General features: G+C 37.1%; 1 protein-coding gene and 1 long non-coding RNA gene across 2 annotated transcripts; both read left to right on the plus strand.

Moving 5' to 3' along the window:
- The first annotated feature begins 305 nt into the window (after positions 1 to 305).
- Positions 306 to 4,338, plus strand: tmem70 (transmembrane protein 70). Its single transcript, XM_041245926.1, has 3 exons — positions 306 to 660; positions 2,971 to 3,079; positions 3,267 to 4,338. The coding sequence occupies exons 1-3, from the start codon at positions 409 to 411 to the stop codon at positions 3,719 to 3,721; spliced, it is 816 nt and encodes a 271-aa protein (XP_041101860.1). The 5' UTR covers positions 306 to 408; the 3' UTR covers positions 3,722 to 4,338.
- Positions 4,339 to 13,937: 9,599 nt separating this feature from the next.
- LOC121308660 lies at positions 13,938 to 18,494 on the plus strand. Its single transcript, XR_005948536.1, has 3 exons — positions 13,938 to 14,043; positions 16,117 to 16,164; positions 18,225 to 18,494. It is a non-coding gene; the product is annotated as an uncharacterized LOC121308660 (long non-coding RNA).

The following is an 18,494-nucleotide window of genomic DNA, read 5'->3' on the forward strand; positions in this document are numbered from 1 at the left end:
CAATGTACACTCATTTACACATGCATTCCTATTAATTCGCGTATTTATCTTACATCGATGTGAGGTCAATACGATCAGATGAATAATTTCCACAAGCACATTAGTATTTGATTACAAGATGTAATTTAATGTACCTGTAGCACAAAAGCGCTTGCCAATCCAAGACTAACCACACAGCATGTGAACTACTAGGAACTTAAAGTTTTAAGAATGTGTGCACCGGGAGATGTTCATTGGGGTGAACACCGCTTGAAACCAAACCAATTTGTCATTGGCTGAGTTAAATAAACTGGCCAATCCTACACGAGTTTCTTCTCATGTCAAATTATGCAGACAGAATATTTTTGACAACCTCTGAGACATTCCTGATTTCGTGTTGAAATATCCATTGATTGAACAATTGGTATAATGTTACGAATTGTATTAGAAGGGGCTGTCGGTAAACAGCGGTTGTCTGGTCTTCGATTTGCAGTGACGGAAAGTAATCGAGTTGTCACTGGGCAGTGCTTTAAACCCAGCGCTAGTACTTTAAATTGGTCCCCAAAACCAGTTCCTAATATAACCCCGTTTCCGCACTGGTCATGGAAATCGTTGAAGTGGCTGGAGGATTCGTCAGAGGCTGGAAGAAGGTCATTTCTCAGCACTGCTAGAGTGAATAAGGTACTGTTTGCTATTTTCATTAGATTAGTAATGCAGTTACACACAATGAGAGTTTTTCCCCTCAGATAAATGTCCCCAACATTCACAGACACTAAAGTATTTTTTTTTTTTGTTGTTGACAACCACATACATTTCAGAAATCCTAAAAAAAAAAAAATCGACAAGTTTTTAAATAGGCTTTTGCACGCGTGACCTTCCTGAACAATACGCTACATAAAATGGTATGTTGATAAATACATTTCATTGGTTGATGACATCCTGTCGTTACAAACAACAGTGACACTCTGAAGTCCCTTTCACACTGGCAAGCTTTACAAAATGTGTTGCGTCTGTTGACGTGTGCACAGGGAATTAAAAATGTTCTATTGAACAATACAATGCTGTGCTGGGACTTTGGTGCCCTACGTACAGAATAAGTAAGGTTTTTATAAATGGCCATCTTAGTTGACTGGTTAAAAAAAAAAAAAGAAAAACGAACTATTTTTCCGTTGTATAATATTGTATATCTGACATGGTCCAACGTGTATGCCAATATTCAAGTCCAATTGAATAAAAAAAAAAACGCACAAAACAAAGTCTTCCCTTGGTTACCCGTCTACACAATTATTGAGTACCGATCAGTAACAATCTGATTACAACCAGTCGAATTTGATCTGATTGTTTGTCTTTCCTGTCTTTGTTTTATCTATTTGATATTCGTCATTTTGAGTTCTGGTTTTCACTTTGCTTGCTTCCATAGACATCACCCAGTGTGCACATTGGTAGATAATTCAGTCGGCGTGATTAGCACTTAAAGAAAGGTCATGTGAGGTGCACAGGCAGATAATAAGAGCGCAACCAGAATCTTAAGTAAGTGAAGATAAATTATTGGATCACATAGGTTTTACTGGGTGGAGTCTTTATATGCCACTGCATCTTGAAAGAGTCTACTTGTTAAATGATAAAAATGCCCTCCCTTCCTTACAGAACCCACACCTGTTCAGCTCATGAAACATGAAGCTACTTTCAGGCAACTTTTGAATAAACTTGTAGGTGACTGTGAATACAACTTTGAAAGCCGTCCTGGATTTAAGCTGCATGGAGAGAATTGCTTGAACATGTCACCAACAAGTTGCTTAAAATGTTGCCTAAATGTTACTTTTTGTTACAGTACATAACATTTAGAGGACAGTATAACATACAGTCAAACAGTAGGTACCACCTTCTAACATTGTATATGAGAACATTTTGTTCTGTTTCTTTGTAACTTACAACAAGCTGAAAATGTACAAGTTGTCTTTGTGGCCTGGAGCAACCCTAAGCACAGTTTTGTGCAATTCAGGGGGGGGGGGTAGGGTTTTAAATAAATTGTCATGGAATTGTTCTGGTCTGCATTGGAGCTTTGCTTGAGCATTTAACCCTTCTTTTTCCAATGTAGCAATTAGCAATATATGCAGTTTAATGCTCCCTTCAATTTGCCAAAAAAGGAATAATTATCCAGTGATATGTGTTCTTAATCATCATTTAGACACCAAACTGTTTAAGGAAGTCTGCAGCATATTTGACCTTTGGGGTAGTCTCGGGGCATGTAGAATTTCTACATGAGACCAATGAATGAACAGAACACAGGTAATTTTACAAATGAACTGTTTGGGGGTGAGTTGGTATTTCACCTTGCTCAGGCATGCTGACACTTCCCCACAGGTACAATATGTGAGAGAACTCATATCAAGAGCCCACATAAGACACAGTGTACTCACCGAATGATTCTACTTCAATGTGTATAGTATTTCTTAAGGTCGTATTGCACGTGACAGTACTGAAATGACTTAAAGTATAACAAAACAGTAATTTATTTTGCTTATCAAGCACACTTCTGAAACAGATCACTGTGTAACAAATCTGTAACAGTATAATCGTAAATCTCGAAAAACTACTCGCTTCTAAATCTTTTGTAGTCATTTTTGTATTACTTTAGTATAAATACATGTTAATTTGGATTCATATGTTGTTTTTTTCTGACTTTATGTGAACGAAGACACACAAAAGCTCCCGTTTTCTCATTGGAAATGGTGATATTTTGAAATTTACCTGTCCTGGTCACAAAAGCAAAGTTTGTGGGGAATAATAGCCATTTTCTATACTTTTGAGGCATAAGCAATTAGGAAATAACACTTACTACCCAGGAACAAAAATTGTGTTAATAGCATAACGTTTAAATCCATACAATTTTTTCACTTTTCTCAACAAGAAAATACTTTTTTCACCCCCCTGAAATATGTTTATATTGTTATAGTAATACAATTATATATTTTAATATTCTTTAAACAGGCATCGTTTTCTTACCAGAAGGTGTCTCGTTGCTTCTACACTTCGAGTACAAAAGAGTCTGAACAGGGAAGACTTATTTATACTGGAAACATTGCAAAAGCCGTACTTGGTAAGCCTTCTGTCTCTGACCTGCTTTATGTTTTTAAATGTGAAGATCACAAAAGTATGCTAATCTGATTTCCTTTGTCCCAAGTTTGAATATAAAATAATTGACTGAAAATCATATCTTTTCAAATTTAGATTTAAATCCTGAAGATACCTGAATTAAAGTTTTTGAATTTTTTTTTTTTTTACAGGGGTGAAATTCTTTTCATACTCCTCCAGTATGTTTAGCCTGTGTGTGATGCCATATGTTCTTTTCAGATCTGGAGTCGGAGTTCAGAACCTTGCCTTGCAAGTGGCATTTTATAGCATTGTTGGAGTCTTCACCTTCTTGACACCTTTGCTCCTGCACTTGATCACAAAAGGTTATGTGGTCCGATTGTACCACAATGCAGAAACAGACACATACACAGCAGTCACATACAGTGCCCTCCTTGTGGAAAAAAAGACTGTGTTCCATCAGAAAGATATTAAGGTGCCAGATATAAGCAAGATGTTCACGACATTCTACGCTAACAAGAAATCCATGCTGGTTAACCCAATGCTTTTTCCAGTCCCAAATGACTACAACCATCTTATGGGTTATGACCAACCATTTTCTTTTGACTTGGAGGATCTAAGTGATCAGGATAAGAACAAACAAAGTTGATTGGTTGTGAACATTTAACAAGGATTTGTTTTGTTTGTTTGTTTGTTTTGTTGTTGTTTTTAAGGCAGTAAAACAGCTAAAAAGCAAAAACATAAAAAAAAAAACACTTGAATTTGATAATATTAAATGGGAGTCTATTTTTATGATCCAAACCATGCTGTATCCAGACACTGCTGCCTTACATTTCGCTGTGAACTGACCTGTTTAAAATGTATTTCTAGTATATAAATAGTGATGTTAAAAAGGCCAGCTTTTTAATCCATTTTTTATGCTTGAGAAATCGTGTGATATTTTGACCTTTCACACACCCTGAAGCAGGTGGAGAAAATTGGAAGGACATGACTTCTGAAGTCCAAGAAGCATGGAAAGGGTAAACAGAAAACATTTTAATAGCATTTGTTGTTATATGAACTTTAATAGTCAGTAGTTATTAAATCAGCTGCTATTCAGATCATTAAAATAGACTGCCTCAGTCTTTTACTGCTGAAAAAAAGGTTAGCTTTGTCTAATAAGGTACATTTTCTGAAATGTAATTCAAGGAAATCCAAGTCACTTGTGTATAAATGAATATCTAGGAAATGACCCATAAAAAGTCAAATAAATGTTATAAACGACAATAATTTGCACTTCATTAAAGGGTTGTTATTGATATTACAACAATATGTGGGGAAACTGTTGATACAAAGAATTAATGCCATGAAGTATTTTAAAACCAAAACAAGGTTTAATTTTCCACTTCACCAGTTTATACTGTTAGTAAATGTGAAATGATCAGATTTGCCATTATTCATTATTGATCTTTGACATGTCGTTAAAATGTGACTATGCAACTCTTCATAGTGGGACATCGAAAATACATAATTTGTTATCTTTCACAGCATCTTAAACTGGGTCATTGCTTTTGGAAAGCTTCTGTCAGAATTAGCATTTCTCTGTATTTAACACCAGTTGAAACTAGCATTGCCGTAACACTGAAATACATATAGAATTGTAAAGAAAATGTGTTAGTCTTTTTAGACACGATCCTCTATCATAGGATGTAGCAGCTAGCAGTGGTTTCACAGACAGCACACGTGCCTCCATGAGAAATAGGAATTGCCTCGCAGAATAAAACGCCTCACTGCATATCATTATCTTGTGGGGATTAGGTACAGTCTTTTGGACAGGCATAACACTGAGGCTCAAGAGCCAAGAGAAATGTGTTAAAACCCATTGCAGTCTCATTAGAGATACCACAAATTAGAACGAACCATTACGGACCTCAATTGTCTTTGGGATTCATTGTATAATGTACATTTTGGGATTGGGATTTGAGATTTTAAATACTGTTACCGTATCATAGGTAGAAGCAGCACATAATGTTTTCTAATTTATTTTAAACCAGGTGCATCTTGCACACTAGGATGAAACGGTCTCCCTCGCTAGTATGACATCTTCAAATTCCTCACGGATTTTAAGCAGTCTGAAGTTTTTTATTTTCTTGTGGGACCTGTAGTTATCACCTAAATATTCTGTGGGGTCAGGGATTTGGAGGAGATCAGAAGAAGTATAAGCATATATAGTGTAAAAAAAAAAAAAACAAAAAAAAAAACTACTGTGACACAGGACCACTGTGATTTGGTTGTTTTCTGTTCTTACACACCCAAAGACAAAATGCAACAAACAAGGCAGTCAATATACTGTATGAAATCTCCAAAAGCAGAAGTTTTCAAAACAAGCATCCTGTGTAACAAAAAAAGTGGGATGTGCTTGTTAAACTACATTTCCCTTATCCTAATTAACATGACTTAAAAACATACCTCTTATTTTGAAACAACTATACACCAGGTTACTGAAAAAAGAAGTACAATCTGAAATTGCAGAAGGGGAAGCATCTCATGACTTTCCTTTCTAGAACGTTTAAAAGGTTTTAAACATGATACAGTATATTCTTTTTACATTTGGTTCTGCACTTGGAGAACGTTTACTGTGCTCTTCAGAAGCGGTGGAGACATGGTACTCTTTGAGTTGTAAGATAAACTACAAAGCGTTATGGCAATTAGTTGGCCTGTGTATGTCTACAATACTCATTCTGTTGTTTATGTGTAGCTACATTATTTGTGTTGATCTACTAAAATATAGTCTTTCACATTTCAATTCAGCCTTAGTGTCCATCTTAAAATTGGTGCCAGAATCTCAGAAATTATTCAATGTTTGTCTTCTGATACATTAAAAAAAGTTCTTAAAAATGAACCTGAGGTTTATGATCAAAATGCCCAAATGCTTAAGCATTGTTTCTCCACAGCAGGTCAATGTTCATATCTATATGCAATCCCAATCATAATTAGATAATGTTATCTGTTGCAACAGGTGGATTTGATCAGATGCTTCTTACACTTTCACCCTGCCAATATAATGGTATAGCAGAATGGGAAATCAAATTCCCAGGGATTCCATGGAAGCTATTTAAACTTTTTAAAAAATATATCATTTAACCTATGATTACATTTTTTTTTTAAAAATTGGTACCAACTAAAAACATACTGAGCATCAAAAGAAACTTACACTTATATCTGGATAAAATTCACTAGATGTGATCGAAAAATGACAAACTCTGTTTTATAGCACGTGCAGTGACTTCATTCTGCTGATTAACAACTGACATCACTTCAATGCTGCAAAATGATCTGTCGATCTTGGGCAGGTGTTGTGACTCTTGGTCTCCCAGTTTGTGGCCTGTCATTGACAGTGTGTCTGGTTATACCGTTTTGCCAGGTTCAAAATTGTTGCTGTGAGCACCCAAGACGATGAGCCACAGTACACTGCCATAGTACAGCCTCCAACATGCTGATTGCACGAAGGCGCTACTCTCTTGACAGATGCGGTTTCTAGTTTCCTATGAAAGTGATTGTAGCTAACAATAAAGTCATAAATATGAACTCTTTTGCATTTCCATTAGTGACATAGATCTCAGATGTGCAGTGTTGAAAGAAACACATGTTCTAGTAAACACATATTTTCATTTTAAAACATTACATCTGGTTTGAAGGAATAAAACTCAGAGATCGTCTTGGAATCCTCCCGTCCTCTTTATGCCATCTGTGTCCTTGTACCTTGAGAAACAAGCGTTGCACCAGGAAGGGAGGAACACCTTATCTTTCCTGGTACCAGTGGGAGAGACGCCACCTGCAAGAGGCTGAGACATACAGAAAGAATGAGGCCACATGCTGCTGAGAACAGCTTAGAAAGATTCACTGAAGTACTGTTACTATGCCAACGGCAATGTTCTAGGGAGAAAGTTTGAGAATGACATGAGATAGTTTAAGAATATTACATGGTTCTACATCAAGTAAAAAATAAGTTCTCAATTTTATAAGTCTTATTTACAGGATATCTGTTTTGCTTGCACTTCCTGGATCATTTTACCAGTGTCTGCTGGCCACAAGCATGTTACCAGCTGAAAGCATGTCAGGAAATCGGTTGGTTAATGACAAGAAAGAAGCCATTGAAGGGGTGGAGACAATTTTCCATCAATTTACATATATCTTTTTTTTCACAAATCAGGATTTGATTTAACGAATCTTCATGTGAAAATACAACTTTTCTATAATAACCAGACAATGGGTGAGAAAAACGTTGACTGGTGCATGAAGGAGAATCAAAGAGACCAAATCTGTGGGACTATAAAAGGAGGTAAACCTGTCAATGTGACAATGCTTTTCTGCTACCTATATTCCAGGTTACAAATACGGTCCCCACATTATTGAGCCGTGCCTGATATACATTTGAATAACCCTCTGGAGTTGTCAGCCCATCCATTAAAATAAGCAAAACATCTAACAGTACAAGGTTTGTGTTGTTTGCAATACATTTGAATTAATATTTAGAAGCATGTTTAGATGTTGCGATTTAGAGGTGCACAGTTTTGGTCTTAGATGGTCATTCAACTATATTTTAAAAAGGTGAAATTAAATGGTAAAAAAGGTAAATACTTCATGCCTTGGATTGATGTTTATTTTGATTAAACGAGTCATTTAAAAATATGGTTGAACACAAACCTAGAATAAATGGCTTGCCCAGATTTAGAAGCATGTGTCATGTTGACATTTACGTAACCTTTTGTGATCAATCTTTTATATATATATATATATATATATATATATATAATATATATATATATATAGATATATATATATATATCTCTTTCTGTACATCTTTTCAACAGACTCATGAAAGTTAGTTAATTAAGGATACTATTGCAAGTCAGCAGTTGGTGTGACCTGATCCCTGGTCATGAATGTGTTCATAAGCAAAACATTTTTGGTTGTTCTGACCACATTCTGTCCCAGTGTGGTTATAATCTTAACCCTTTGCTGCAATATATTTGACATTGAGAAAAAAAAAGGCAAAAAAAAGGCATTTACTGCCATGGGTAACATAGATTAAACACGGCTGTACCAGTTAAACCTAGTGACTTGTTAGTTTTAGCATTTAAGAATTGTTTAAAATCTTATTAATGAGAATGTGTTTACACTGTCAACTCCCCCCCCCGCCCTGCACCGCCCCGCCCTGCCTGAAATCAATAACCGTTTTTTTTTTTTTTCAGAATCTTTTAATTGTGACATCAGAGTGAGGTCTGCAGAGTATTACCTCTCACCAGTAGGTTTTTTACAAATGTTATTTTAACAGATCACAAAAGTAAAATAACTGAAACAAATTTATGGGGTAGCTTGGGTTGCAACATATCTATGCCCATACAGCACATTTAAATATTTCCCTTTGTCTAATAATCTTATGAATTGTTAGTATAACTAACTATCTGTTTCCCCTTCTCTAAACATAATGCCAATAAATGAATAATATTTCAATGTTCTTTATTCCTTATGCTAATCAATAAAACTAGCCAAGCTAGGTACTTTGTGCAAATTAAACTTCCAGCCCTTTAATGATGTGCTGTTTATACTCCCAGAGATAAAGGCTCTGGACGAATGGATAACATACAAGGATCTTTCACAGACCTTAATGACCTGTTATCGATGGTTGATTGCCTGCTTATTAGAAATTAAAATTATGGGTTGTTTCCTGATTTCAGTAAATGATAGTGATTCAATTTCAGAGAGCTTACACAACTCTTTTAAGTTAACAAGCAGGCTGGGAGAGGTTCTTTGCATTGTTGGAGTAGACTCTTTATAAGGAAAGACCTGTGTAACACGCACAAAGAGTATGGAAAGCAGTAATACTGCTGCTGTTGGAAACAACAGTATAGATGAATGTGCATTACATGAATTAATGTTGTTGTATACAGGGAAACAGGAAATCACAGTGTTCGTTGAAAAATATTGGTTAGTTAAACTCACACATACGTGCCTGGGGAATGCAAATATTTGCAAACAATTATGCATGATTCATTAAAGCAGAAGAAAGCCTTTATCAAATGCCTGCAGCACTTCTGTAAAACAAACATTCAGGAGACTTGCAGAAATGGAAAGTTTGGTTTCTGAAAAAAAAAAGGAAATTATATTGTTCATGAAGTATTATGCATCTGCTCCAGATGAATCTGTGGAGACAAGCCATCAGCATCACCAGCTTAGATGACCAGATTTGAACATCCAGCCTTAACTTACATAGAGCCTAATGAAATAATAGAAAACATTTGCAAATCTACGTTAGCAAAAATAATTTTTCAGACTGCAAAACATCAAATTAAAACATTTTGTATTTTTTTTTTCTTTCAGGGGGTTTATGAAATGCATATTAATTTGTTTTATATCCAGGAAAAACTGATTCTACGTGCCAATTTGACTATTTTAATAAAATAGAGCACTGTATGAGACGAGGTGGAAGGAAGACTCTAGGTTTTTCTTTGTTTAAAAAAGTTGAAAAACAGATCAAATTCACAACTTTCCTAAATCAGTCTTCCTCAAACAAAGGGACAGCCACCACCAGCACTTCACACTTGTGATGGGAGAATGTATTCGGTTCAAATGGGATCATAGGGTACTTGTCTCTGAATTTAAACATTAGCACGGTTCCTATTGAACTTGTGTTGATGGAACCCATTACATCATCACATCATACTTGAAGGATTTAACCTATAGGGTCATGTTTACATTAGCTGCAAACCATTATACTTAGGTGACTGACTATGGCAACACATACGCTAAAACTTCAAATAAATGCCGCCAGCGTTTTTTTACAATATTTGCCAGTAGCCCCAGTGCCTATTGGAGACCAGCGACTATTTGATTAAAACTATTCGCAGTTTATTATGTAAGATCACTAACATCTGCAAATACTTCAGATGCAATCATGAAAAAGCTGCCTGCACACAACCTTATAGAAACGACATAAGTAAATTACAACATTCCAGCAACATCATTAAAGGTTGAGTCAGTGGGTAATAACAGTTTATATTGTAATAATAATAAAAACTATAAAATCCACTAAAGACAGCTCTGTAAATATTGGAACACAAGTTTGTATTTTACTTATTTCAGCATGCTCAAAAAAAGCTTCACAACTGGTTTTAAAATGAATAACGTCATAAAAAAAAAAAAAAAAAAAAAAAAAAAAAACCCTGAGTTCAATTTATTTTTCTTGCCTGGGTCTCTTCATCGCTGTTGAAAAACACATTGTACAGCCATGTGTGTGTCTTGGCTGGAACAGTCAGTATGACGCACATCATATTATTAATCATAACCTGGTGTTTAAGAGAGATCCGGAGTCTATTTATTTACCATATTTCCCAGAAGCACCGGCATTTATTAGAGACCCGGCGAGTATTGGACAGTATTCAAACATGACTAACTAACTGAATAACTTGCATACTATTATAAAGCATGAGGTTGCAAAGGCAGTGGGCTTGCATCACGGCTTTGGGAATGTTTTTTTTTATTTATTTTTTTTATATATATATTCGCTCACAAGGGGTTTTATTTTAGAGTGGCTCTGCATTACGCTTTACCTCATAGTCATCATCACTAATTTTGTGGAGATTATTTTATCACTTAGTTTGGCATTTTTTTGGTATTGCCATTATAAACGTACTGCTCGCCGTAAAATGTAAAGCTGTTTAAAATATTTAAACTGTAAAGCAAGACGTGCGCGTGCTTCAGACTATTCACTTAACTGTATCGATACCGTGTTGGTTTACTTGTCCACACTTAAGCTGTTCCGAGTTGTATCGAAACAGTACCGGTACTAAACCTGCTCTTTTATGAGTTGGTACGACGCCGATAAGAACTCCAGTGTGGACAGATGTTTCGGTACGGTTCCGCAACAATACCGGCATAAAAATGCTAGCGTGAACAGGGCATTAGACTAATACATTTAATTAGTGAATTAGCCAACAATACATTAATTAAGGAACAAAGAGGAATGAAGGAATTCAGTAAAATGCAGGTATTATTTTACAGCTTGTATGATTAAAAACATGTGAAATCATGCAGTGTGTGATGAATTAGAATAAGGTTTTTATTTGTACAGTAATATTAAAATGAGAATAAAAATGACATGCCCTATTAAACTGAACTTGTATTACTTGTTATTCTTTTAACTGATTACCCTGTGAGCAGAATCCTATGGAAGGCCTTGACAGATAACAGGAAATGAAACCTGCTGCCTTCAGCTATTACAATGCACCAGCACAGTGCTCAGAAAATTCCTCTGGGATGCAGGTTTTATTGATAAAGTTCTCAGCATAATAAAAAAGAACCCTGACAGATCCCTTCATATGTATTGTGTTCTGCACTTCCAGGCAAGCCTGTCAGTATAATTAAGATAGAATCTGGTTTGTCAGTGCAGAGTACAATCATCGATCTTCCACCTGACTGATCCCTAGCCCATGTCAATTGTTCCTGGGGTGTCTGGGTTATGAAAAAATAAGGCTTTTCTGAACCCCATATCAGCCTAATGAAGCTGCCTGCAAACCACCAATGTAGAAATATTAACCCCTGTATAACCCTTTTTGGGTACATATGGGACTATTATAGAAAAAAGTGAATCGTTTAGACATCCAATTACAATGCTTTAATGTGGTCTTTTAGCTTAGCAATAACATTCACACGATTGCTATGCTGGTTTACAGTATATAATATATATATATATATATATATTAGTAATATATATATATATTATATATATATATATAATATATATATATATATATATATATAAGTACCACATGCCTTCAATTTACATTCATTTTCAAACAGGGAGGCTCTTACAGTGTATTTGGACACAGGTGTGTGGAAGTTATATATGAAACAGTGTGTTCCCAAGTATAGGCCCATGCTCCCATTTATGTGATTATACAGTAGTGCAAGAGTGAACACTGAAGATATTCTACAACAAGGAAGTAGAAAATCATCTTGAAGAGCGGCAAAACATCAGACAGGCTGCAATAGCTGAACACAGCAAGCAAAGCTTTCTCCAGGGGTCTAAAACACACTCAAATTGTAGTGTTTGCAAGAAATGCATGACTGCCTTTTCTGTATTCCTTGTTTTATTTACATATCATGGATAGAATTATTTTCTTATAAGCAACATAGTGTATTGAGTTCATGCTCCCTCCTACATAAACGGATTGAAATGAATGGTGTGCTGTGGAAACAGAAGACAATAAGCAGCTGTAATATATCTGGGCATTAATGTCTCACTGTATCCAATTGCCAAGCAATTGCAACATTATTTTGATTGTATTTTTATACCAAAATGTTCGCTACCAATTACTGTTTTAACACATTTAAACCATTTCTTCAACCAAAACATTGGAACAATTGTTGTTCTGAAGTGCTGGGAGGGAATTGTGTTATTTTCAAGATTTTTAAAGGCAGCCTCAAGTTTGTCTTACAAATGTGGCAGTAATAAATACATACATTTTTGTGAATAGAATTTGACCCAGAAATCGACACAGGTAATGTTCAGTTACTGTACATTTTAAGACAAAACAACTTTGTAACTAGCAAGAATGAAACTTCTCATGGAACAAGTAAAGAAAAACTGAACAATGTATTCCCTAAATGATTTATAATGATCCATGATGTGTGAGTGAAAATATCATTAAGACAGATCGATTGATATCAGAATTATGTTTAAAATAAATTCCTGCAATACTGACAATACAGCAATAGTAAAGAAATAAGCTTCTTGTAAACTCAACAAAATGTGAGCATGTTGCCCTATCCATGTTACTAAAAGCTTCAGCACTCACAGTGCCCTCAAAATTACTGTAGTAGGTAGATTGGGATGTCAAAATGTGAGGTTGCAGCTTGATGGAGAAATACAGCATGAGCCAGATTTCATCAGGGATGAAGAAATGTTTGTTCTAATCAACATTTTTGCCGATGGTTCAGTCCGGAGAAGTTTGGATGGAAGCGTCGATAAGAAGCTGCTTCTGGGGCATTGACAAGCGCATTGTGTACTTACGTCTTTCACCCAGGTCAACCCTGCTTTATCAAAAGCAGTGTGAAATCACATAGCCGACCCGCATGACATCAGGTCCTGACCCGAGTACAGCATGCCAGTGTGATTAACAGAATATGGTTGCACTGTAGAGTGCTGGTTCATTGAAAGCAGTGTGCATGCGTGCATGGTGAAAAAGGATTGTGCACTCAGTACTACAGATCTGCAATAAAGTAAAGCCATCGCTTTAAGATATTTATAATTACTGAATTTGTGAGCTTTGGGTGTAAAATGTAAAATGTTTTTTCAGTATCCCCCATTATATATAAAACTATTTCCTTATTTAAAATGTATCTTCTATAATAAAAGTACATCGTCCTGGAGAGGAGTTGCACTGCCTCTGCTGATTTGTGGTGCTTGTGGTGAAAACATAATTTTTGATGCAAGAAAGGAAGAACAAATATCCCACCCAACCTTTTCCCCATTATGTTGTATATTATAATAGGGAAAAAGCTTGTAAGAGGCTTTTTTGGTTTTTAGTATAAAAGAAATACTGCAAAGCTGGGCCTTGTAAAAATGTTATTTGAGAATAGTAGTCATTTGGTTCCATCAGAGTGTAAAAAATAGGAACAATGAAAATGGTGTTAGCTGGCACCCTGTAGCAATACATTATAATTACACTATTATTTGCAAAGACAAATTAATAATGGCTGTTGGTGAGAATGTGGGACATGAATGTTCTGCCCACCACAGCTGCCTTATGCTTCTGCAGGTTTCCACATTGTAATATTGAGTTTATCTAAATGTGCAATTGCTGCTTAGGCTATAACTAGAATGGTACCACAATGGAAACTGAGACAAGGTATTGACTATTGAAAATTGATGCCCCCATTGGAAACATTGGTTGCTTGTAGATGTGGGTGCTTGTAGCTTATCCACAGGTAAGTGCAAAATAACTTACAATTGAACTGATTCATTTTTTTTTCTGTGTTTATTTATTTATTTATTTAAATTATTTGCCTATTATTATTGGTTTGCCAGTGGATTCTGGAATGTACTCATTACATACTACTAAATAAACACTACACATGACATATTTTATATTTATTTTTAATGTAAAGATTTTATTAAAAATACAGGAATATATATATATATATGGAATATTTGGTATGGAAGAATGTATTCTGTATATAAATAGACTATTTGGTACTGTCTTGATGTCCAGAGTATGTTGAACAAATACCCATAGGATTTGTGCTGTCTAGATATACGTGTATACCTCTATACTGCAGTCACACCCACAGCATTACAACCGTACCTAAAGCTGATGCTATCATATCTGCCAAGATGGTATACCTCTGTTCTAAAACCAGTTTTTTTTGAAAGAAGTAGTGTGTGTGTGTGTGTGTGTGTGTGTGTGTGTGTGTGTGTGTGTGTGTGTGTGTGTGTGTGTGTGGGGGTGTGGGGGGGGGGGGGGGGGTTGGGGAGCGACATAAAATTATTTTTACATTATTATTTTACCATAAAGATAGCTCCGAAAACGGGTCAGACAAGTTTTTTTTGTTTGTTTTTTGTTAAATGGAAAAGTTTTTTGTCCCTTTAGAACACGCAATAACCCTTATAAAAGTAGTGTTAACACATGAAAATAGTCGGCGAAGTGCAGTGAGGCACACAGAAACATGATACAACATGATACAAGCAATAAAGTGTGCAACAATACCCCTCTAATGTTCAGATTAACTAATGTGAAGACTCAAAGGCAAGACTAGCCTGTTTCAAAAAGCTTTATAATTAAATTAAGAACTCTGAGTAAAGCTTTACAGCTCATGAATACAGTACTCATTTACATGTGAACTGATCTTTCTGAAAATGTTTCCTTTCTTTAAGTGTAATTCTACACTGCAATCAGAGAACACAAACACCTATTACAGAAAGCACTGAAGTATGAAAAATGAGACACCACCTCAGATAGTGTGTGTGTGTGTGTGTGTGTGTGGGGGGGGGGGGGGGGGGGGGGGGGGGGGGGTGGGGTGGGGGGGGTTGTGTGTGTGTGTGTGGGGGGGTTGTGTGTGTGTGTGGGGGGGTTGTGTCTATGTGGGGGCTGTGTGTGTGGGGCGTGGTTGTGTGTGTGGGCGGCTTTGTGAGTGGGAGGGTTTGTGTGTGTGAGTGTTGTGTGTGTGTGTGCAGGTAGTTTGTGTGTGGGGGTTTGTGTGTGTGTGGGGACTGTATGTGCGGGGGAAGGTTGTGTGTGCAGGGGAGGGAAGGTGGGTTACTTTATGACCTACATTATTATTATATGTAGGCAGACATGCCCCAACATAACAAAATGTGCCTTTGGTTGACATTCAGTAAGCCCTTAATTCAGAAGATAGAGAACCAGCCAAAAACAATGATTGATTGTCAGCACCGAAATACAACGTTCCCATAGTCACAAAACCTTAAGGACAGTTTTAAGGAATGTTTTTGTGAATAGGGCCCAGTAAAATGAAACTGCTGTGCATGTTTCACCTCTCAGTCTCATTTCAGGCAGAATGACAATAACATGTTACTGGCCAAATATTAAATGCAGTGTATCACCTTTTTTTTTTTTCAAAAAAAAAAAAAAAAAAAACTTACTGGTGTACAAGGCTATCAAGGATACACTGCAATGACATTCCATATTTAAGCTAAGGAGTAAACTTTCTCTCTTCCTCTTTGCCCCGTTAACCCAGAGAGGAAGGTCAACCCTAGTGGTAGTCATGGTTACTTCTCAGGAGAAAACAAAAAAATACCAGGATTTGTCAATTAAATCTTGCACAATAACAAAACATTATACTTATAAAATGGTAATTGAGAGAAACATGGCTTACAAAGGCAGTTGAAACTAATGTAAATCGATAGGCTCAAAAGTTTACCTTTCATTAAAAAAAAATATCCAAAGTTAAATGTGCAAACACTGCTTGTTTATTAACAAATTGAGTTAGGCTTCCGCGTTCATTTCAAATCCGTTTTTTGTGGGTTTTGTTTTTTCACAGATTTAGCTTTAAGGTTCTTAATCAAAATAACTCCAAACAAGGAAGGAGGTAGGTATAATATTATCTATTATAATTATCGTACAATATTAAACATTCTAACAGCCACATATACTGCAGTGGCAAGAAGCCCTTTGGTTGTGAGTATAAAATTCCTGTTGCACGGGTGATGATATAAAATATGTGAGATAACAGTTGAAGTTCTCAGTTACGGACTGTAAGTGAATCCCAAGGACTGACAATGATTTTCCTGTTGTGGATTTTCCACAGGAAATGGCAGTCAGGCAATTAAAATGACACACACAGTATTCTGATTTTGGCAAACCCCTTTGAGTCCCTTAATAACATCCAGTGTCCTGCTGGCTATTCAAACCTGCTGATCTTGGCAGTAAAATAAAAAAAAGATTTTAGGCATGCGGCCTGTGAGGCAGCTTTAACATCAAGCGCCAAGACAACATCATCATTATGCCTTTCTTCCATGTGGTAAATTGATGACAGCAAACTTTTGCAATTTGCATTGACAATGCCTTTGTGTCATTGCTTTCTTGTCATTAATTCAAACTTAATAACTTATTAACTAACATATATTAATTTAAATGGACTACCTTTCAATTCATGATAGCTTGATCCTAATATTAACTAACTGGAACCTTGAATTTTAATTAATATAATTCACAACAATGATTTATTACATTCTCTGGCTCCTGTCAAAACATTCTCTGCTCGACCCCCACCAATCAAGTTTTTGCCTGGCACACTCCACTGAAACTGCTCTTCTCTCCGTCACTAACTCTCTACTCTCTGCCCATGCTGCCTCACTCTCCTCTGTCCTCGACCACTCTATTCTCCTGCCCTTCCTCACTCACCTGGGACTCTCCTGCACTGCTCTTGCCTGGTTCTCCTCCTACCTCTCTGATCGCATGTACCAGGTGTCCTGGCGTGGCTCACCCTCTGCCTCTTGCTCTCTTTTGACAGGTGTCCCCCAAGGCTCAGTCCTGGGACCCCTCCTGTTTTCTCTCTACACCCGCTCCCTGGGTCCCCTCATCTCCTCCCATGGCTTCTCATATCATTTCTACGGCTGATGATGCCCAGATCTTCCTCTCCTTTCCCCTCTTTAACTCTGACATCTCCTTCCATATCTCTACCTGCCTCTCGGCCATCTCCTCCTGGATGCACTTGCATCATCTTAAACCTCCTTTTCTTCCCCCTCTTCCCTCTTTGCTAATCTCTATCTCTATTCCTCTTGAATCCACAACCCTTTCTTCCTCCTCATCCACCAAGAACCTTGGTGTCACCCTCAACCCCTCCCTCGCCTACTCTCAGCACGTCTCTACTCTGGCACGCTCCTGTTGCTTCTTTCTCAGCAACATATGTAGAATTCCTCAACAACCCCTCCACGGAGCTCCTAGTTCAGGCCCTGATACTGTCCTGCCTTGATTACTGCAATTCCCTCATGGCCAGCCTCCCTGCCTCTGCTACCTGTCCGCTCCAGCTCATCCATAACTCTGTTGCCCGCCTTGTCTTTTACCTTCCTCATTTTTTCCCATGCTACACCACTACTCCATTCCTCCACTTGCTCTCTATCGCCGTTCGCATTTAACTCAAAGCTCTTGTACTCACCAATCGCTGCCTCGACCTTTCTGCTCCCTCATAGGCCTCGACTATTTCTGCTCCTCTCTATCCTTTTATTTAATTTTTATTTTTTTTTTTTTATTTGTAGTGTTCTCCCTACACCCCCTCTCGCCCCCTCTGCTCCTCTCGCACCACTAGCTGATTAGCTGTGTTCCCCCTCCCCCGCTTCCAACGACCTACCCACCGATATCAGGACCAGAGAATGTGAACGGTGATAAAATTCCACTCAATGCTCATAACATCCTCTGTTTTGCTTTGCTCTGTCTTTCATTCCGCTCCACTGTTTGTGATTCCCACTCTGCTCCCTGCTCCATACAAAATATGCACATTGAATATAAAAGAAAAAAAATTTGAATTCTGAAGTCTACAAACATAAAAGTGCCTAATTTTGGTTTGAAACTAGAAAATGAATGGTTACCATGCACAGGCATGATGGAAAATACTGTAAAGTAACTGCATCTGTATTTGTCTTTTTTTAGAACTCTTGTGCAAACCCTATGTATTTAAGAAAAATAAAACCATGCTCAGTTCTTCTCAGTCCTGTAAAGGAACAGGCCAGAAATGTCCACACCGCGCTTCGCTCCAGCAACTACCCCGCTCCGCTCCCTCGCTCTGCTCCCTCCATCTGCGTCATACACAGTTGGCTCGCTCCATTCTGCTCACACTCTGATTCTGGACTGCTCAGTCCCTGACCACCTTCCAGCGCCTCCTCAAGACACATCTGTTCAGACAGCATCTATAAACCTCAA

This window comes from Polyodon spathula, chromosome 3 (assembly GCF_017654505.1).
Source record: "Polyodon spathula isolate WHYD16114869_AA chromosome 3, ASM1765450v1, whole genome shotgun sequence".
Lineage (NCBI taxonomy): Eukaryota > Metazoa > Chordata > Actinopteri > Acipenseriformes > Polyodontidae > Polyodon > Polyodon spathula.